Source organism: Etheostoma cragini, chromosome 13 (assembly GCF_013103735.1).
Source record: "Etheostoma cragini isolate CJK2018 chromosome 13, CSU_Ecrag_1.0, whole genome shotgun sequence".
Taxonomy (NCBI): Eukaryota; Metazoa; Chordata; class Actinopteri; order Perciformes; family Percidae; genus Etheostoma; species Etheostoma cragini.
In genome coordinates, this window is record NC_048419.1 from 20,227,601 (window position 1) to 20,249,613 (window position 22,013).

Here is a 22,013-nt window from a genome sequence, read left to right on the forward strand (position 1 = left end):
ACCTCTTTGGTCTCTTTGCCCCTGACATTATGTCCGGATAAAATCCAGTTAGATTCCCAGCTCGCCCTGCTGGGCGGTCAATAATACATCCATGGTTCTGGCACGACTCCAGCGCTTTCCTGCCAGTATCCTCTCCTCCGCAATCCTCCAATTTAGAGACCCGCATGCAACGTTTAATTTCCTGCAAGCTCCTTTGCTTTTAAAATGATGTACTGTATTAATGTATATGTGTTTTCTATAGCAATTTACTTTAATTATTAGAGATACTGCTTGTAAAACCTTCCACGTGCGCAGAAATGCCATTGCAGCTGATAGTGTTGGATATTTAAGATGCAAAGTAACAACTGATTCAAAGATTTTACCTGGTTTAAAAAAAATCTTTAAAGAGCCCATATTATGCTCATTGTCAGGTTCATAATTGTATTTTGAGGTTGCACCAGAATAGGTTTACATGGTTTCAATTTCAAAAAACACCATATTTGTGTTCCACAGCACATTGCTCTATATCCGGTTTTCCCCGTGTGTTTAAGTCTCTGTTTTAGCTACAGAGGGGGACATCTCAATTTCTTTACTATCTTTTGTCTGGGAGTCGCACACGCGCAGTAGCTAGGTACGATCTAGATAGACCTAGCTACTGTTTCTCCAACTTTGGTCAGTCCAAGGCAGAATTAGCTGGGAGACTTCTTCTAAACGAGGGCACACTTGTGGAATACCTGCAGAACAGGGACATGGATGTAGTTCTTTTGTAGATTATGGGTAACTAGTGTGTGTTGTAGCAGTGTTTTGCCATTGAGAACTAGCTAGCATGCCGGCCACAGTTAGCCACATTGTCTCGGCTAGTGACGTAGAAAGCCGTGAAGATTTTGAACAGCTCACCTAAAGACAGAGGACATTCAGAAACCGTATCTCACTCAAAACAGCATGGGTAGTTTTTTTTTCCAAGTTTGTATGCGTGTGGAAGCACCAGAGTCACAAAATAACTAATAAAATAACTAACTAAATAACACAAAATAACTAATAAAATAACCAACTAAATAACACAAAATAATTAATAATAAACCCCAGAAAAAATGATTTTCTTTCATAATATGGGCACTTAAAACATTTTTTTTAAAGTTTTTAGGAAAGTCTTTTTTTTGGTTTCCTTTGCATCATTTCTCAAACAGTCTTTTTTCTTCTATTTAAAGTGAAGATTTTTTACAGTGTGCAGTAAGGCTGTGTTGCTGTGGTGACTCAGTGTTTCAGCAGCTGTGTGTTTAAATGTGTGAGTGTGATGACAGTTTGTCAGTAAGTCTTTGACAGTTGTTTTGTTCATGATGAAGCTCGTTCTGCTCCTCGCTCTCCTCACAGGTAACTTATTTTCACTTTACATTAGCGCTGACTTCATTTAAAAGTGATCAGACAAGTAAACTAAAAAGTTTTAACTCCTGTCGAGGTTTTCAACTCGACCATACATCTTTAACTTCAGTCTGTAGGTGTGTTTTGTCTCTATGTGCATTTTGTAACTGTGTGCATTTATCATATATTTATTATTATCATCTTTACCCTTTTTTGTTTATCTATTACATGAGAAGAATGTCTCTTTTTGTCCCCCAAAAATGCTGTTATTTGCCATTTTTGTACTGTTTCTTTTGACAAAGACTCATTATTAATATCAATTTTAATAACTTATGTAATTGGGTGTGTTGGATTTAGCTGTGACAGTTTCCTTTTTAACAGCAGTGGAACAGCTGCAGCTCAACACCATAAGATACCAGCTTTCTGATAAAGGGCACAAACCCAACTTGTTATGGGTTGTACTTTTATATCTGTCAGATCAGTTCAGTCTCTATAGTCTCGCATGTGCTATTTAACTTTCAGCTCAGCTAAAACCCGAAAGCAAAAATTTAACTTAAGAGTTTATAACAATAAAACACATCAAAGCAGATAAGAACAGGTTGTTATCTTTCCAATAAATAATTAAAATAATTTTAGCTTCAGCACAAAGTGTGACCTTAAATCTGGAGTGCCCGTTTGTGTCTCCACAGTGAGTGAATGTGACGACAACACAGTTACTGTTCAAACAGGTGAAGACATCACTCTGCCCTGTAAATATGACATCAAAATATACAAAGCACTGTCAGTTTGTTGGGGTCGTGGACAAATACCAAGCTCAGGCTGCAACAACCAGCTCGTCGCCACAGACGGACATGAAGTAAAAGAAGAAACCAGAGTTTCCAGCAGGTATAAGTTACTGGGACGACTGGATGATGGAGATGTTTCTCTGACGATACTGAATGTCTCAGAGACGGACGCTGGACACTATGGGTGCAGAGTGGAAATACCCGGATGGTTCAATGATGACAAACATCACTTCATTTTGAGCGTGAGGACAGGTGAGAAATGATTTGAAAGATCCTAACATTTGTGCAGGAGGGCTTATACTGTACATACATACAACGTCGCAGCCGTGAACTGTTGGGTGGGAAAAGAGGTGATGCCAATTTATTCACGTTTGGCTTTTTTTCCCCACTTTAATTTTAAATTCACTTGATCACAGAACAAACTGTTTTATTCTGATGATGGCATTAATGCCAACAAGATTTAAATCACTAACTGGAGTTATGAGAAAGAAAGCTCTGTCCCTTGGATACATTATTCTACAGTTTTTATGTAGCTCTCTTAATGTTCCATATTTTTATTGTTTCATATTGGTATGACTAAAGTAGGCCGTTCGTTCCTTAAAAAAAAAAAATTCTAACTAAATTGGAAAGAGTCTCTGTCGTCTGTGCTTTAATTTTCTCGACAACCATTCATCTGATCACCTTCACACTTGGCTGGTGTATTGCTGAGGACCTGAGGAAGTTCAGTGTGGAATGTGAGCTCTTGAGATCTACTGGACATCTGTCTTAGTGGTGCGTTATGTACACATGTGTAGTGTAAACAGTATGCTGGGTTCAGCTCGCTACAGTCCATTCAAGAACAGATCAAGAAAGTGAGACCGGAGATGTTACTTTGTAGGAAACTATTTTAAGAATCAATGTACTGCTCAATGAATGGTTTTGTTACGGAAAATAGCCTGGTCCCAAATAGTGAGCTGTTAGCAAATGGCGCGTATACTTTAACAATGCTTGGGGACGCAATAATGTCATGGCAGGTGTAACGCTGAGAACTCAAGAAAGTGCAGTGTCATGTTTGAAGTTGTTTGGATAAGCAGGCCCATTTTCAACATGCACTGCATTAGTTTAAAAAAGTATCATAAAACGTATTGAAGGTTGCAGCTAGCTGGGTTTTTCCATCAGAATATAAAGAGTAACAGGTGGACAGGACCAGAGAGAAGAGTCTCAGAGCTCCAGGAATCAAAAGATGCATAACATCAACTTTTCCAATTCCCTCTGTTGCCAACAGCTGTCGTCAGCATATTGCAATAACGGATGTCTCGCAGGGATATTTTGTGATGTTGCACGTGTTAATGTCACACTGGTTTCTGTTTCAGCTCCGCAGACAACCACATTAAGAACATTAAACGAGCCGTCTACAGAGCAGACAGCAGCCACTTATACAGCAGGTACAACACAAACCCAAAGAGAGGAGGACGATTCATTCACAGTCAATGCAGATCAATCTGTTCACATTGACATTTATACTCAGCCTTCAGATGAGAATGTCTTAAACTCCAGTTAAATCTATTTCTAAACCTTCATGACATCATGCTACTGACACATCTGCTTTCACTTCCTTGTCCTCCAGGTCAGATGAGCTCAACACAGCTTCTCCTAACTTCCCACACCAGCAACATCGAGAGCAAGGTGGGTGGGCGGGTGAGAGAGAGAGATTTTCTGTGTGAAAATTTGAATGTTGCAAAAGAAATTCCGACTGACAGCTAAAGATGAAAACACAATCTTCAGTTGAAATCAAGTTACTTTTAGCATTTGGATCGCTCATGTTAGGTTGGAGACATAATTTACACGTGCCAAACATTGAATATGGTGAAGGGACCGGTAGCTTGAACATCCAATGTTTATAGCTAACAAAAGGAAAGGAGAAATAACACCTTGTATAAACTTCTGTAAGAAAAACAGGAAGATGTTTTTCCAGACAGCAGCATGTCTTTTAATGATCCCTGCTATTAAACTGATCATTGTTGACACTGTTTCCACAAAGGTTTTATCCTCTTTTTACTGATGTAAAGTGTGTGTTTTCACAGGAGAGAAGTGGTATGAGCATGGTTCTGCTCTTTGCTCTGTTTGGGTTGATAGCCTTGATTATAGCAGGCGTAGCATTCCTCATTATCGGTAAGTACAAAAGTCAGTTGTTTCATGATCATCCTCACACTCACAACAACAAAGAGGGAAGTTCAACATCCACTGCCAAATGTATTGCTTCAACCCAGAGAGGAACTGGTGGTCAGTTGGCCACAATGGAAGAGTTCATGTAAAACGTACCATCAGAACCCCTCAACCATTGGTTTGACGATGATTTAACAACAGCTGATATTTTAAGGGCTCCGGTGTAGCCGGCTGATATCCAGGCCAAGCCTCTTCTGTGCCCTGGTCGATGTAGAGACCATGTTGATGAAGTGTTTTTGTTCAAGACAACATTTTGGCTAATCAGATATCTGCATACTAATAATGATAAATACAGACAATAGCTTATTAAAACCAAAGTTGTGGTCAATTGATAGCTGGTGAATTCCGAGATTGCATTTCTGCTGTTACAAAAACTGTTACATTTTGGAGCAGAATCACAGGGCTTACTTTTTTTTTTTTTCTTTTTTTTTTTTTTACTTTTGTTAACATTGCAAGACATTGCCCTCTCTTTACTGTCAACTCGGAAATAAAGATTTTTTTTTGAAAATGTTCAAAAGATCTCTTAATTCTTTACAAGGAGAAACCGATCTTGTTAGATGCTAAGTCATAATTAGCATTCTAATGCCAGTCTCTTAATATCCTTTTTACATCAATCATGATCCTTTAAATCCTTTACTAAAACAGAACATACAAAGTGTGAAAGTCTGGGTGTCTGGAATCAGAGACAAAATGTAATTTGATCTTAATTACACGTGTAAGATTTGTATTTGTATTATTTGTATTTTGAGAAGTCAAGTGAACTTATCTCCTCATTGATGTTTTTTGTCTCTGCAGCAAGCAGAAGGATGCAACTCAACAAAATGTAAGTTTGGTAATGTGACTGATTCAGATTGGGAAACTTCTTCTTTTCTTGTTTTGTTGATGGACTTTTTCCAAATAAATTCATGTCTGGCAGCTTTTGAAGCAGCTTAGAGACAATCATTAAAATTTTGCAGTTTGCAGTTCATAAGAAAAACTGTCAGACCAAACTGCAGCTCTCTGATGACAAATGATGACTCAGCCGAGCCTTCATAATTTGGCAGTTTTACCACAGGGCCATGAATCTCTCATGGGGTCTTACCCCACAAACAGTCGACATGCTCTGCATCATCACTGGTTATCATCATCATCTTCATCCTAGAATCATGTTCACACGGCTCTGTGATGCTGTGGTGTGTTCAAACCGAAACTCTGATTGCCCAACAGAAAGAGAACCATGCAGAGTCACAACAGAAAAAAGCTGTACTCTTATGGTGTTTTTCCACTGCATAGTACCTACTCGACTCTCCTTGACTCTACTCGGCTTTTTGTTTGCCACTACGAAAAAAGTTCCTTTTTTTTTCTAGTACTACCTCAATTGACTTTCCAGCAAGCTGAGGCGATACCAAAAGGTGACGTGAAAACCTGCAGAGATTGGTCAGAGAGAATAGTCACTACTTTAGCTAGCGTTCAAAATCCAAAACACCACACCTCCGACTATTCTGTGTGTGTGTTGCGTAAGGTCACGGCAGTTACCTGCTATGACGACCAGCCATGGCTCAGTTCACGCATGAGGTGGTACTAATCTGCAATGGAAAAGGCGAACGGGGCCCCGCGGCCCAGTCGAGTCGACCCAAGTTGAGAAGAGTTGAGCAGGTACCATTGATGGAAAAACGCCATTATGGTCATCCTCCAGAGCAGGGGTTCTCAACCTTTTGCAAGCTGGCCCCCCCCAAAGCTGGTTCATTGCAGTTGGGGCCCAAGTGCCCTACGCCCCCACACCACGAACGATAGATAGATAGATAGATAGATAGACAGATAGGCTATTATTTTTAAGCCCACATTATTATTATTAATATTATTATCATCATCAGTAGCGGTAGGTATGCCTATTATCATTACTAGGCTATTTTTATAATTGGCAGTAGTACCAGACTTCTAATGTGAGCTTGCAGATATTATTATTATTAGTAGTAGTAGTATTATTAGTATTATTATGAGTAGGATTAGGCCTATTATCATTACTAGGCTATTGCTATATATTCATATAAGGTTACATGCTTTATTGTTATTATTGTTATTATTATCATTATTATTATTATCATCATCATCATCATCATCATCATCATCATCAGTAGGCCTATTATAATTACTAGGCTATTGCTATAATTGGGAATTGGCACCAGACCTCTGACATTAATGTATGCTTTATTATTGGTATTATCACTAGGTCTAATAGTAGGCATCATCTGCATTTTTTAAAGAAGCTTGCAGGTTGGTGATATTAATGTGAGACCTGAGCCTGCTTTGCCTTGCAAAGATCCTCAATTCTTGGGTCAATGTTTGATAAACATAGCCTCAAATCATCCTCGATGTGTGCACGAGTACGGTATTTAGTTTTGAGTGCAGTCATTTTTGAGAATCCTGCCTCACACAAATATGTTGACGCGAAAGGAAGGAGAATCTTCAAGGCGACGTCACAGAGTTCAGCGTATTCCTTCAGTGATGCCCAGAATGACGAAAGAGGGCAGGAGCTAAAGAGTTCCTTCAGTCGACTGTCACTCTTCAGCTCAATAAGCTGTTCCTGCATATCAATTGATAGCTTGTTTGCTGTGCACACAAACGGATCTCGAACCCACGCAAAAGATCGATAATCCTCTCTAAAGTAGGCCTACGTCGCAAATTGTTTTCTCATTACTGACAGGTGCTCAGACGCTGAAAATCTGGGGACATTTTCAGCTCAGAAGCGTATTAACCTCCAAAATAAGTAATGTTTTTACTTTTGTAAAACTTAAAACGGGGATACAAGACCTAGAGCTTTTCTCCTTAGGGGCTGAGCGCCCCCCCCTCAGGTCTGATCCTAGACCCACCCCTGCTGCTACTTCCTACTCCACTCCACTCCACCTCAGAGGAGAATGTTTCGAGATAGAAAGTCCTAATATTTCAAGAAAAAAATCCTAATACTTCAAGATAAAAAGTCCTAATATTTCAAGATAGAAAGTCTTAATATTTCAAGATAGAAAGTCCTAATAGTCCTAATATTTCAAGATTGAAAGTCTTAATATTTCAAGATTGAAAGTCCTAATATTTCAAGATTGAAAGTCCTAATATTTCAAGATTGAAAGTCTTAATATTTCAAGATTGAAAGTCTTAATATTTCAAGATAGAAAGTCTTAATATTCATAATGTTGTAATGTTTACTTAACTACTGACAGCTTTTGCTTTATTGCTCAAGGCTTGTTTCTGCAACAGCTCCTTGAGAATCAGATACAATGAAAACTATTGAGGACATATTTTCCTTTGACATTGATCCAGTATTAAACGAGATCGCTGCAATCGCTATCAGAGAAACAAGCTGCAGCGTGAGTTAATAGGATAATTGTCCAGCTTGTATTTACGTTCATAAAAGTGCTCGTTTTGCTGCTAACAGACTCAGATTAATATTCTAAGTGTGTGACAACATTATGGAAAGGATTTCCAACGAGGTCGACCTTTCTGTTGAAGATTAAGATCCTTTTTAAAACTTAAAAGTCCGCGAAATTGCGTTCACTACACTCACCGGACTCAATGTAAATAATCAGTGATTTTAGCATCGTAAAACACGGCTTCTAAAACCTCTCTGAGCACCGCTGGCTCTGGCTGCCTTCAGCCTGCGTGTGTTGGGTGTGCGACCATCGGCTACGTTTTGTCAGTATTTTCTTTCTTTCATTCCAATTTCGGGTCTGTCAGTCACAGTGAAAACCGGGGACATTTCCGGGGACAGATCCAGCCGGGGACAGGTCGCCAAAATCGGGGACTGTCCCCGGAAACCGGGAACGTCTGGTCACCCTAGCCTGTACGGCACGCGGAGGGGTGTGTGTCTTCCCTCTGCTCTGACTGCAGGCTGTGCCTGCTGCGCGAGGCTACTGCTGACTGTGAGTGCTTTTGGACGGGAGAGGGGCTCACGGCAGCTCCCGTGGTTGAGCACAGTTTCCCCCCCCCCCATCCTGTAGTCTACTCGCGCCCCACCGGTTGAGAACCACTGCTCCAGAGCATCTGATTTTAGACTTAATGTTTTTTTGTGTCAGACGGAAATGTGATAATAAAATGTGATTCTTAAACCTCACTGTGTTGTAAACAAGCTACTAAATTGCTTGGCCCATCCTGGACAAATGTTTTTTTACATCTTGTACAAACCATATCCATGTTCTTGTTTGACTCAACAATGGGACCTAAATCTGACCTCAGCCTAAACCCCTCCAGTGTTTTAATACATGCTTACAACCTGAATTTTCCTGAAAAGTCTGATGTCAAGGCTAGATATCCTCCAGTCTGCAACAGGTTCTCTATTATAAGAATCTGGAACTTTGAAACCAATATGAAAGCAAAGAGATGCAAGCGAAGAGAGAAAACTGTGGTTTCCTTTTCTACCAATGTGACATTCACAGAGCGCGTTGAAGAGGATCTGATAAATGTCACAGCGTAAACATAAAAATGTGAACTAGTGGAGCAAATGCGACCAAAAGACAAAATGTGTCTTATATAACTGGGTCAAGCTAAACCACAATGAAAGATGAAATGCATTATAACAGAGATTAAAGGATAAAATTCAAGATTTGTTGACACAGTAAAATATATATATATATATATATATATATTTACTTGTGGAATGAAACACCATCAGGTCAGCTAAATATGCAGATATGTACATTTATATTAACCTCGTTTTAAATTAAAAATCTTTCTGAAGAAAGTTTGAACTGTGTACATATTCTAATGTTCCCAGGCTACAATAAGTGCCACATTAGTAGCTTTCCAGGAATCATTCAAGAAAATCATTGTCAAATTCCAGGGACATTGTGGCACTAAAGAAATTAATTAACCATCTCTGTCTTTCAGGCCTCAGCAGCAGGTCACCAGTTCGGTCATGTTCAGCTCGACTGCGTCCACACTGCACCTCCAGAGTCAAGGTCTGGCAGTGGAAAACATCTACCAGATAGACGGAGGCGGTGATGGAGGAGAGTACGAGTCCTGCCCCTGAGCCCTGAAGCTCCACCCAATGACCTGCTGATCCACGGGACAAGTTCTGGACAAACCACATGAACATATCATCTCAGTTTAAGACGCATTCAAGGGTCCTGACGTCCCCTAAACCAGGGGGAACTGACCTGGTTGACTCATGAGAACAAGCAATCCGACTCTGAACTGAAAATGTTCTGCTTCATTGACACAAATCTCCAAGTGAAAACAGACTATTCAACTTCAGCTGAAACACCAACAAAGTCCTGAATGTTACTGGTGAACTCCGATATTACTGCACTGGATGGATGGCCTTTTAGGCTCATGGGAACTGCCGGATTTAACAAATTCAACAACTCCAAGCTTTACGGAAATGTAACAGTCCTTTGTGTATTTAAATTTAATAAAACACTGATGTACCTTTGAGTAATATAAGTCAGTCGATTATGCCGATTTCTGTTCTCCCTTGTAACTTACCGCATTTCATGTGATTAGTCATTTAAAATCATGAGAATTAAATTAAGCTTAAAGTGCCCATACTATGAAAGGAATCACTTTTGGGGGATTTGGGGTGTTGGTGTCTGGTGCTTCCACACAAAAAAAAAAAAAAAAAAAAAAAACTAGCCATGCCGTTTTGAGTGAGGTACGGGTTTCTGAATGTCCTCTGCCTACAGTTTCCAGGTGAGCTATTCAAATTTGCACAGCTTTCAGCATCACCAGTGGGTGGCTAACCGTGGCACATGCTAGCTCGTTCAATGGCAAAACACGGCTACAACACTAGTTCACCATAATCTACTCCCATGTCCCTGTTCTGCAGGTATTCCACAAGTATGCCCTCATTGAGAAGAAGTCTCCCAGCTTATCCTGCCTTGTACTGACCAAAGTTGGAGAAAGTTATGCAGCTGATGTGATCTTACCTAGCTACTGTGCATGTTTAACTCCCAAAGTTGGTTAAGTAAGATGTCTCCCTCTGTGAGAGAGCGACTTAAACACGATCTGCAGCACAACACAAATGTTTTTTGAAGAAAAGAAAAAAATGTAAGCCTATTCTGGTACAACCAGAAAATATAATTATGAACCTGAAATGAGCATAACATGGGCACTTTAAATTTAAAGCAGCTGCTGATTGAGTTCAATGCTGTCTGTTTGCCTCCATCTATTGATGGAGTCATTCAACTGCACACAGACTTTTATACACCGATTCCTACAGCTGAGTAGGCAAGTAAGCTAATCACATAGTATATTAATGTAAAGTGTTTCTTTGAACTGTGAGGTGTCCACACTTGAAGGAACAGACTTCGGATTTTACTCAGAAAGTATATTTTATTTTGACCAGTTAAACAGGTACCAAGTCTGTTCAGGTGAACAGGTAAACCGGTGAAAAACCTTTAGACACAAAAGAAATGAACAATGATTAAAACAGGTATTTTAACCAATACAGATAATATATATTTTAATCAGGTAAAAGTATTAACAAATGAACAGAGAAGTATTCGATTACTGTCAAACCAATGACATGCTGTTTTAACACATGTGTAGCCTACTGCACATGTGCATAAACCAAGTTGTGATTTGCACAGACTAACTCAGTGTTTTACTTTACATTAGGTGAACTCCCATTTACCTCAACTATTGCCTACAAAAAATATGTACATTTAGTGCAGTGACAATTTTGCCCACAACAATAACACATTTAATCCACTAAATACCAAACGTTAACAACCAAATGAGAGTCCATGGGAGCTTACCTATAGCCCGTCACAATCAAAAGTCCCAATTCCTCCCAGTGTCTGCGTCCGTGCTTCTGCCGTCTTCTCAGTCCAACGCACGTCAGTCAAATGACTGATGCGCACATTTATAACACGTTGATTGAACTGGGCGCGAGCTTCTGATTGCCCAATTCAGTTCACCTGGTCGAGCAGGCTCGCGCAGTCACGTGCGGCCTGCCGAGCAGAGCGCGCGCAGGAGCCATCTGCGGGGTGGCGTGCAGGGGAGACAGCAAGCAGGTGAAGGAAATGGAATCGGCCGACGGGGGACAGCCACAGCGCGACAATTATTAATATAATATTAGTATAATATTGTTATAATTGTAGTAGAATATTACGTGAGTCTAACATTATTAGTCTCCATAACTTCGAGCTGACGAGCGAGTACCTAAAGAGAAATAAAAACCAGTCAGACCGCCTAGGCAGGTTCGTCAGAAACCTTTGAGCCAATTAGAGACATCCTTGTCTTAAGTGGCTGATTTAGTCTCTCACTCAGACATACACAAAAACACACCCTCACAGGTAAGATCCTGTTTTCTCTCTTCGTCTTTGGTTTTCATCAGTTTGTATGTATCCAACACCCTCACATTTGCTTAAGTTAAGGATCTGAGTAATAATGCTGATACATATATACACCTGTATGTAGCTGGTTGACTGTGTGTTTGCAGGTTTAAGATGAGTCGGCCGGTTCAGAGGCAGCCTCAGGCTCTGATTGTTTCCTCTGATGCAGCTGAATGGGCTTCTGGGATCTGTGACTGCTGCAACGACATGCCAGATTGTACAGTAACACTGCTTATTATTTCACTCAGAGAGAATCTGACTAAATCATTATATAAATACATATCAGTTGTGTTTTAGTTGTGCTTTCTGTGGCTGTGAGTCCCTCCATCAGGATCAGAAAATCGACTTGCCGGTCTCCCGCCGACTGCTATTCTGGGCTAGTTAGTTAGCCAGCTGGCCAGTCAAGTTTTTAAATGTAAACAGAGTAAACACCGAGGAAAAGGTGGAGAAGATGGGTCTGTGTGCTTGGCGGCCAACGGACTTTTGTTTTGAAATGAAAAAAAACAAAAACGGAAAACAGCCAGTTTCTTAATTACCATTAATAAATAGGGAAACAAAAAACAGAGAAGAACTCGTTTTTTGTTTTGATATCAAAAAACGAAAAACAATCTCGTTATCCAATTGTCCAATTTGTCCAATTTGTCTTTGTTTATAGATGGAAACCGGAAAATAAAATACGGGTGTATACATCTAATTTCTCAATTTAATAATGTTTTTATTCGTAAGTAGTCTTTACCGTCTATGTAAGTGTTAAGCGGTTGGATGCTGCATACCCGGAAGTCATTTGGACATTAATGAGACGAGTGTAAAAATGTTGTTACGAATATGCTAGTTTTGTTTTAGTTCTTTGGTTTTTTTAGTTTATTTGTTTTATATTTGAAAACTGAAAGAATGCGAAGTCCTGTGGGGATATAGCAGCTGCGTTAGGTTCACAGTTTGGACCTATACGGGGGTTTTCTGGGAGGAGTGTGCGGAGCTGGTGGGCTGAGCAGGGACTTGTCAGGGACTTCTGTCCTGACGACCAACCAGTGTTGCCAGATCTCGCAAAACAAATACGCAACCAGGCCTGTGAACACCGCTCAAACCAAGCGACTTTTTCTACGGAGCCCCCTAAGATCCTGGAAGAGAAAAAACAAATAAATTGTGTGCACGGTTTTACAATCTGTGGGGACGGATTGTCAATTTACATCAATGTGGACAGATCGGTAAACTGTACACACCGTAGTTTGTTTATTTTCTCTCCCTGAGCTTCAGGACAATGACCACAAGAGGGAGTTAAACCACCTTTTAACACTGATAGGATATCAAATATACACTTTTTCACTGTGATATTGAGTTGTTCCCCACCACGGGTTGAATCCATTATTTTACTCCTTTCTCCCAGTCTTTGCTATATTTCTTCATGTATTTTCGCTCACATTTATTCCTCCAAAAACTCTCTTACAGTCCAGTTAACATCAGTCGCTACTCGCGCATTTTCCTAACCAGAAAAAAACAGATTTCCCTGCTCTGCCTCTGATTGGCTAGTACTCGTTGCCATTTGGGTCAAAGCCAATGAGAAGCAGGAAGTGGGCGGAAGAAACCTCTGCTGTCTCTAGTGTTTATGGGGAAAGGGGAGGGACAGAGGGAACACACTCCTACGTTTAGATAACAGAAAATACCTGCTTGACAACTTATTATGGAGCTGGGAACAAGCCCAAATAAGCAACTACACTTTAGTAACAAGCCCCCCAAAAAAACACAACCCACGGCTACCAATATGTAAGCAACTTCACATAAAAACAAGCCCAAAGTTGCTTACTGGGCAACACTGCTAACGGCATGGGCGCCCCCTACTGACCGCCAAACTCGCAGGAGTGATTTCCGGGTCATAAGAAAACATTATTAAATTGTGAAATGAGGCGTATACACCCGTATTTTATTTTCCGGTTTCGATCTATAAACGCATCAAATACAATCGGATAACGAGATTGTTTTTCGTTTTCCGTTTTTTTTATGACAAAACAAAAAACGAAAATGGGGTTTGTTCTCCGTTTTTTGTTTCCCTATTTACTAATGGTAATTGGGAAACTGGCTGTTTTTCTTTTTTTTTTTTTGTCATTTCAAAACGAAAATCCGTTGGCTGCCAAGTACACAAACCAAGATGAGCTCAAGCTAGCAAGACCATCTGTGCGGCCATCTCATGACTACGAGTCGCTCATCAGAATTGGAAAACGAACTCACTTAAATATGTTGCTTGCAAACATCTGTAGCGTCGTCGCATTGATGGCACTATGCAATCAAGAGCACTGAACTAAACTAGAATCACTAACCAGCGTCACTTTAAATACATTTTTAGACACAGTCCAACTATCTGACTGGTTCAAAAGGTAAATCTCTAGTAAGCGTGGTATTATTTATGTCCGTAAATATGGATAAGTGTCTGTGATTCAGAGTTATTAAAGAAATATCTAATGCTAAGCTAACTGACGTTATTTACTAATTTTGTCATCACCAGCATAATGTTGCATAATTTGAAGTTTATTGTGTTATTTTATTGAATTGCGACTTAAAATATTCATTCAGCAAGTTTCCTCATTTATAAAAAGACAAGAAAACTACTATAAACTTTAAAGCTAGGCTACTTGATCTTTGAATTAAAAAACAGATTTATTTTTGCAGATTACTGTATTTTTTTTTTGTTCTGCCTTGACATTAGCAAAGAGACAAGCTTTGTGTAACACGTTATTGATTGTGCGTGCATGTGTGTTTCCTCCTGTGTTGAAGGTTGCTTTGCCTTCTGGTGTTGTCCCTGTTTCGCCTGTAGAACCACTAAACAGTTCGGTCAGTGTCTCTGTCTTCCCCTATTGGATGTCTTTGGGTGCACACGTCCAATCACCATGTCCATGAGAGTCTCCTTACGTCAACGCTACGGCATCAAAGTAAGGACACAATTCTTTAATTATTGCTGTGCAGAAGTCAGTTTCTCCTTCTTTTTGTATCCCTTCCATCCGGTTACGACCCTTCAGGTTATCTGGTGACCCTTTGAAGAGGACCGGCCCTTAGGTTGGGAAACACTGACTAAGACTTTTACAACAATAAGGCAAAAAAAGTCTCTACTTTTCCTGCCGATAATTAAACTAGATAAAGCTGAGAATACTTCTTTTACTAAATGAAGCTGAGACACTTCTGTACTTTTACTACATAAAGTGGAAAATACTTCTGTACTTTTACTACATCAAGCAGAGAATTCTTCTGTACTTTTACTACACAAAGCGAAGAATACTTCTTTACTTTTACTACATTTAGCCGAGAATACTTCTGTACTTTTAATACACTAAGCTGTGAATAATTCTGATTTACATTTGAAACATGCTGTTGTACTTTAACTTGAGTAGGAGTGTGAATTTTAGGTGTAATGGAGTCTGTACATTGTATGATTGGTACTTTTCCCCGCAGTAGCTGTAAGTAATTCTTTCTTGTGTGTTCAGGGCAGTTTGTGCAGCGACTGTTTGTGCTCCACCTTTTGTGTGCCCTGCGTCTGGTGTCAGATGGCCAGAGAGATGAAGGAGAGGCAGCTCCCCACCACGCTGGGTGACATAATCCTCCACTAATGACATCATCGCTATTAGATTTTTGCTGTGACAACATGACTGTGACTCAAGCCTGTATTGTTTACAGGTTTACCAAACCTTGACACCTGCATGACACTTTACTTATTAATCATCTGCTTTGCACAATCTTGTATTTTTCTTTAATTTTCATCAAACATGATTGTTTTTTTATTTATCTTTTTCATTAATTTAGTTTGATACATTGTGTATGTTTTGTAGTTTTTTGTCCAAAACATTGTATTCTGCACTAATTGAGGCCAAGCACGACAGGCAACTCGTCAATTTTGATATTTTGGGTAATTTTGCTTAAAAGAATATGTCCTCTTTCAGACTAATAAAACAGAAAAAAGAACATTTTTCTTACTACACTTTGTCTATTTGCGTCTGTAGATATCTCTTTACAGTCTCCAAAAGTTAGCATTAGATAATGCATGATGTTTTGCATGTTTAAACATAATTTCAGTCAGAGGACTGCTCTGGACTAACTCTCGAAAAGGAATGCTCGGTATACAAAACCTGATAATACAAATGAGTTGACGACTTTGGATGATTCTGAAATGAAAAAGGATTCAAACTATAATGTTGTCTCCAAGAGAACCAATGACTCCAAAAACAAAAGTGATTTTGAAACGGTCATCAAGGCGACTACTGGTGACAATGTTAACAACAAAGACCATATCGATGGCTTTACAACCCACCGTCTACTCTGTATTTTATACTATCTTCCGGATTTAGAGGCCAAAAACAAGCAGGGGCGTCAAATAACGAGTCATCTACTACCAGTGACAAAAAACCTCAAGGGGTTAGGGTTAGTAATAAGGTTTGCAAAAACATTGTCTTGCACATGTGCGATGAAAATACTGTCCTGCAGGCCAAAAACAAGGATCTGAAAGACCAATGTCCGTTAAAAGACCTTGACACAAAGGAACCCAGAAAAGTAAAAAGAAAAGTGAAACACCAAAAGAAATGTGAAAGCACCAAAGAGTCCCACTGTAAACGCATCAACACCGAGCAAGGGATGTCACATGTGGAGTTCATCAGTAAATTGAACTACCATGAATCAAGAATTATGTCAAAAAACGGACAAAAATCTCACAGTGAAGTCATCAAGCAGGGGAAGTCTTATAAACATTCTGTGAGCACGAGTGAAATCGACCCACGGCCAGGTTGTTCCTACATGAATCTGGATGGATGGGCAGACCCGAGGACGATCAAAACCTCTGGCAATAAAAATGGGTCGTCAACTTCCATTGACAATGAAACGCAATTGGATAGTACTCCATCAAATAAGGATTCAAACTATAAAGTTGTCTCCAGGAGATCAGAAAATGACTCCAAAAACAAAGGTGGTTTTGAAACGGACATCCTTGAAAACAAGCAAGGGGAGTCAAATGATCTGTTAAAAGACCTTGACACAAAGGAACCCAGAAAAAAAAGAAAAGTAAAAAGAAAAATGAAACACCAAAAGAAATCCACAGTAAACGCATCCATGCCAAGCAAGGGGTGTCACATGTGGAGTTGATTAGTAAATTGAACTACCATAAATCAAACAATATGTCAAAAGGACAAAAATCTCACAGTAAAGTCATCAAGCAGGGGAAAGTCTTATAAAAATGATTTGACTTCCAGTGAAGACGAACCGCAGCCAGGTTGTACCCGCATGAATCTTGATGAGTGGGAAGCCCGCAGGAACAAAAAGAAAAAAAGAAAACGCAAATGTCTGAGTAAAGTCATCAAGGCGACTACTGGTAATGTAAACAACAAAGATATCGATGGCTTCACAGCCCACAGGCTATGCGGTATTCTGTACTATCTTCCGGATACATTGGAAGAAAAAAAAGCTAAACAAACAGAGCTTAAAAGAAACAAACAGGCCTATGAGAAGGATCGTTCTTCACAGGCAGGAGAAATCCCCCCGATAAAGCGTTCGGTTTTAAAAAGAATTAAGGGTTTCATGTCTCAGGGATCCAAAAGATCTGGAAAAAAAGACAAAAACAAGCGTGATCAGACTCAGATGATCAGTTGGAGACCAGCAGTGGTGTTAAACCCCAGCCAGGTTGTTCTGACATGGACATAACCATGAAGGAACCCCAAGAAAATAACCTGCTGGCAAAGAATAGCAACTCGCTCCAAGAGAATGACAAGTTTAAAATTAGGAGAAAAGGGAAAAGACCTTTCCACGCAGCCAGAGGTCTGCTCTGGACAAATCCTCAAAAAGAGACGCTCGTTTTTAAAGACAATTAAGGATTTCTTCACCTGTGGATCCAGATGGAAATCTGAAAGCGCTCAAGAGTCCCACAGCAAAAGCATCGAGGAAGGATAAAAATCTCAGTGAAGTCATCGAGCAGGGGAAGTCATAAAATTCTTTGAGTACCAGTGAAATCGACCCACGGCCAGGTTGTTCCTACATGAATCTGGATGGATGGGCAGACCCGAGGACAATCAAAACCTGTGAGAATCAAAATTAGTCGTCGATTTCCAATGACCGCAATCGGATAGTAGGCTACTCAAATGAATGAGGATTTAAACTATAAAGTTGTCTCCAAGAGATCAGAAAATGACTCCAAAAACAAAAGTGGTTTTGAAACAGTCATCAAGGAGACAACTTGTGACAATGTTAACAACAAAGACCATATTGATCGCTTCACAACCCACCGGCTATTCTGTATTCTATAGGCTACTATCTTCTGGATTTAGAGGCCATAAACTGATTGAGGGAATGATTGAGATTTCTCTTGGCACAGTTGTACAGAACAACGGGATCTGTTGGTTAGCATGAAAAAAAATCCCATATAACGGTCTACTCGGTATAGCTCGATACCCATATGTTATTCACCCCTCGGTTAACTTCCACCTCAGGGACACACTGCAGTGGCAGCCCGGCCCTGCTTTGAAAGGTCAGGTTGTTGTTACCCTCCGGTCCGCTTGGGGCGATGCATTACTTTAATGGAGCGACGTAGCTAGCGAAGTGGTCTCTGTTCAGGAAAAACTAGAAGAAGAAAAGCAAACACGTGTGGTTCCCTGTTACAGTGTGGGTTGCGCAGTGTCTGGATAAAAGAAATCGAATCCAAAACAAGTGAACGAGAATCGATTTATTTTAGTTCGATCCGAAATGACGAAGACGAAGAAGGAGAAGGTGTCTGTGGACGGAGAGGAGGCCGCAGCCGCCGACGGGAACGAGAAGTCTTACCACGAGCTGATCGCTAACGTTAACCCCATCGCCCAGCCGCTGGCCTCCAAAAAACTCAGCAAGAAGCTCTACAAATGCGTCAAAAAGGGTAATATAAATAAATAGTAAACAGCTGTGATCATCTCTGAGCTAAAAACTAGCTCTGATCTCTGCTAACGTCATCATGTTTGATGTTAGTATGCAGATAATGCCAAACTCCACTTAAAATGTAAAGATTTTAAAACTCTTGTGTGTCAGAAGGCTTTAGTCGTAGTAGGACGAGACACTATATCGTTTACGAGTTTTTGTATTCTGATTAATTCGTTATATAACAGGTCCTTAAAATGTCCACAGCGAGGATTGTATTGGCCATTTTCTTTGCGAAAGCAGCCTCTTGTCTCATGTTGTCAGGGTTCAACGTTTGAAAGTTACGTTATTGTTTAGCTTCCTGCCTCGTGCTCAGGATAAAAATCCTTTATCACATGTGATGTGTGACTGCTGTTAGGATTAAATTCAGTTTGCTGCTGATCTGTGCCGGTTTTCTTTAGTTTAAATGTGTATAAATAAAGTAAGGTTAACTGGTTAAAATAACTAAAGGTTTAAAGTCGTTATTGTGTGACATTACAGACGTAGACCGTGAAATGAGATGTTTTACAAATCGTTTGACTCTTATGATTAATTTGGCTTGTACATGTTATCATTGAAATATGTGTTGAGGGGAAGCCTTTCATGTTTTCTGTGAACGTTGGAATGGTGGTGGAGGTCCCTGCCTCGTGCAGGGTGCACAGCCAAATAAATAAAAAAGCTTTAGAAAGCTGCTTCTTTTTTTTTTTTTTTGTCTCCCACTGAAATCTGTTTCTGGTTTGGAGTCTGGAACAGTATCATCATGGTGTTTCCTGTCATTCCAGCTGCCAAAGTAAAGAACATCCGCAGAGGAGTGAAAGAAGTTCAGAAGTTTATCAACAAAGGAGAGAAAGGGTGGGTTGATATAAAACTGGAGAATCAGCTGTTGTAGACCGTTTTACTGCTAATCTAAACCAACTAATCACATGATCTATAACATCAATAACCGCTTGTCAGCGATGTTTTCTGTATTTAATGACGTGTCTCCATGCAGCATTGTGGTGTTGGCCGGTGACACACTGCCCATCGACGTCTACTGTCACCTGCCCGTCATGTGTGAGGACAGAAACCTGCCGTACGCCTACATCCCCTCCAAAGGGGTGAGTCTGCTGCCCCCCCCCCCCATCACTCTGTAAAGAAGCACACACAGAAATCAGCTCAACGCTTTAGTTTACTGCAGCTACCAAACTCAGCACAGAATGAAAGCTGGCATGTATTGGGAAATAAAGCCGTGATTTCTGTGCTGCTAGAGTCTCACCCAGAACTATATATTATGAGAAAATATCTGTGTATGAGGAGAGTGTCACTGCTCCATGTTGATAAGACGTAGAATAGTTTTTTAATGTTCTACATTTGTTTACATTTAGTCAAAATGTCTCCTTTACACGTATGCTGGATTATCTCCTTGCAGTGACGGATGTACAGACAACAATCACTGGATTACTTGGATAATGACAAAAACATAAAAAAAGAGTTTAAAGGCTAGTTCTGCCCCTATAAATCTATATTGGACTTATAAGACTAAGTTATGAGCCTTTTGTCTGATTTTTGAGTGGATGTGTCAACATTTATTCGGGATAGACATGTGTGCATGATGTTTTTGGCTATGACTCAAAGGACTGTGATGTTTAATTTTGCTTTCTGGTTTTAGGATCTGGGCTCGTCTGCGGGCTCCAAGAGACCGACGTGTGTGATCCTGATCAAACCTCATCAGGACTACCAGGACGCCTATGACGAGTGCGTGGAGGAAGTGTCCAGCCTGCCCAAACCTCTGTGAGGCATCGGCCAACCAGTGAGATCACTGCCTTAATTTAAATAGACCCATACTTCAAATGAGCAGTCCGGCATTCAAGGAAATCCTCTTGTTTCTCATCAGTAGCTCCAACAAAACCAACGTCTCCTTCCTACATTTCTGTTTCTACGCCCCACCAATAAACAACAAACAAGAGGTTGAAGTTTGGTAAGCATTTTCCAGTCTTTGTGCTAAGCTAGGCTAAAACCGTCCTGGACCATTTGACTTTTGAGAAGACAGGCAACAAGAAAGTTTTAATAAATGTTGGACTGTTTTTGTTTATCCAATAATGTTGAAAACAAAGTGTGTACATGAACAGAATGGTTTGTGTTTATGTATCAACAACATGCAGGATGTTTCGATCCCATCTGACCAGATTGTCATTTCTGCAAGACGATAAAAGTCCAAGCTATCATTTTCAATCTATTTTTGCAACAAGCTGCAGATCTTCTTTCAGTAAAAAAAGTTGCATCATGTTCGGTTGGTTTTGTCGTGCAGGTGAAGCCAATCAGATTGTTTTAAGTTTGTGCTGCTGAGTGGACGATGGCTGTAGTACAGAATGAGATAGCAAACTGGAAGTTCTGCGTTTATATAAGTCTTGGTTTTAAGATGTCAAGAGCGTAAAAAAAACCTCATTATTTTGCAGAAAACATTTATTTTCTACCACTGTTTAACACATCCTGAAGCAAAGTTTTTGTCTTTGAGCTCTGAAGGATTTAGGTGTTTCTGCTGTAAAAAGTTATGTTTTATTTTACTTTCCTTTTTTATTTTTCATTAAAAGAAATATGAACCTACTCTAGTGTCTAAAGTGTTTTTTAATTTTTAAGGGCATTTTTAGGCCTTTGGTTGACAAGACATGAAAGGGGAGAGCGGGGGAATGACGTTCAGCAAAGAGCTGCAGGTCGAACCCGGGCCCGCTGCGTCAAGGACTAGGTGGGTGCCTGCTCTACCAAGTGGGCTTTCCTGGCGCCATAAAGTGTTTTTTTTAAACTCTCGAACCTGAAGTTATCCGACTGATTCTCAACACCCTTCAGGCTGTTAGTCCTCACTGAGATAATACTCTTGTTTCTAATGCTCTAACTTGACAAATTAGTGTATTTGTCCTAGAGTTATGATAAGCTGGATAATGTTTCAGCGCAGTCGCACCGTTTGGTCTATAAACCTGACAATTTACTAAACAAACATTAACAGTTAGGTGACTTAATGAACCATAAAGTTTATCTTCCATTTATACCAGCAATTAGAGCAGGGAAAGCTGGAAATGTAAAGGACAAATTATCTATATTGTGGAAAGATTAAGTTTATAGATCTGTAAATTCACAATTTCCCGAAAGGAAGTGTGTAGTTTGGCACCGATTATAGGGAGAACAGAGAGGGATTAGTTGCTAAACTTTTAATTAGTTCCAAATGCTAAGCCTTGAGACTTTAGGTCAGCTGAAAAATAAAAATCTTAGTTTTTTCAGCCAAAGACAAACTCAGTTGAATAAAAGAAGAATGTAATTTTCAATAAAAGATCATAGGCTATTTATGTGCATGCGCACTTTAAATGGAGCAGTTCTTTCCAAGTAGTCATAAGCAACTGTAGGAGTACAAAAAAAGCTTTATTATGTTGTAATGTCATTTCTGAAAACATATTGCTGCTGCTCTGTGGTGTTTCAGCCACACGGTGGGAGCGTTGTATTGTAGAAATATTACGTCCTGAAC

General features: G+C 39.9%; 3 protein-coding genes across 3 annotated transcripts; all 3 read left to right on the forward strand.

Annotated features, from left to right (window-relative positions):
• Positions 1-1,180: 1,180 nt before the first annotated feature.
• On the forward strand, positions 1,181-9,553 carry LOC117955676 (hepatitis A virus cellular receptor 1 homolog). The gene is made up of 7 exons (XM_034890304.1): positions 1,181-1,350; positions 2,028-2,375; positions 3,476-3,547; positions 3,730-3,788; positions 4,187-4,274; positions 5,124-5,151; positions 9,186-9,553. Exons 1-7 carry the CDS (start codon positions 1,314-1,316, stop codon positions 9,325-9,327), a joined length of 774 nt encoding a protein of 257 aa, XP_034746195.1. The 5' UTR covers positions 1,181-1,313; the 3' UTR covers positions 9,328-9,553.
• A 1,803-nt stretch (positions 9,554-11,356) lies between these two features.
• Positions 11,357-15,682, forward strand: LOC117955678 (cornifelin homolog B-like). Its single transcript, XM_034890306.1, has 4 exons — positions 11,357-11,593; positions 11,740-11,849; positions 14,399-14,553; positions 15,103-15,682. The coding sequence occupies exons 2-4, from the start codon at positions 11,747-11,749 to the stop codon at positions 15,223-15,225; spliced, it is 381 nt and encodes a 126-aa protein (XP_034746197.1). The 5' UTR covers positions 11,357-11,593; positions 11,740-11,746; the 3' UTR covers positions 15,226-15,682.
• A 2,530-nt stretch (positions 15,683-18,212) lies between these two features.
• On the forward strand, positions 18,213-21,063 carry nhp2 (NHP2 ribonucleoprotein homolog (yeast)). Its single transcript, XM_034890305.1, has 4 exons — positions 18,213-18,503; positions 19,303-19,372; positions 19,512-19,617; positions 20,169-21,063. Exons 1-4 carry the CDS (start codon positions 18,338-18,340, stop codon positions 20,292-20,294), a joined length of 468 nt encoding a protein of 155 aa, XP_034746196.1. The 5' UTR covers positions 18,213-18,337; the 3' UTR covers positions 20,295-21,063.
• The last annotated feature ends 950 nt before the right edge of the window (positions 21,064-22,013 follow it).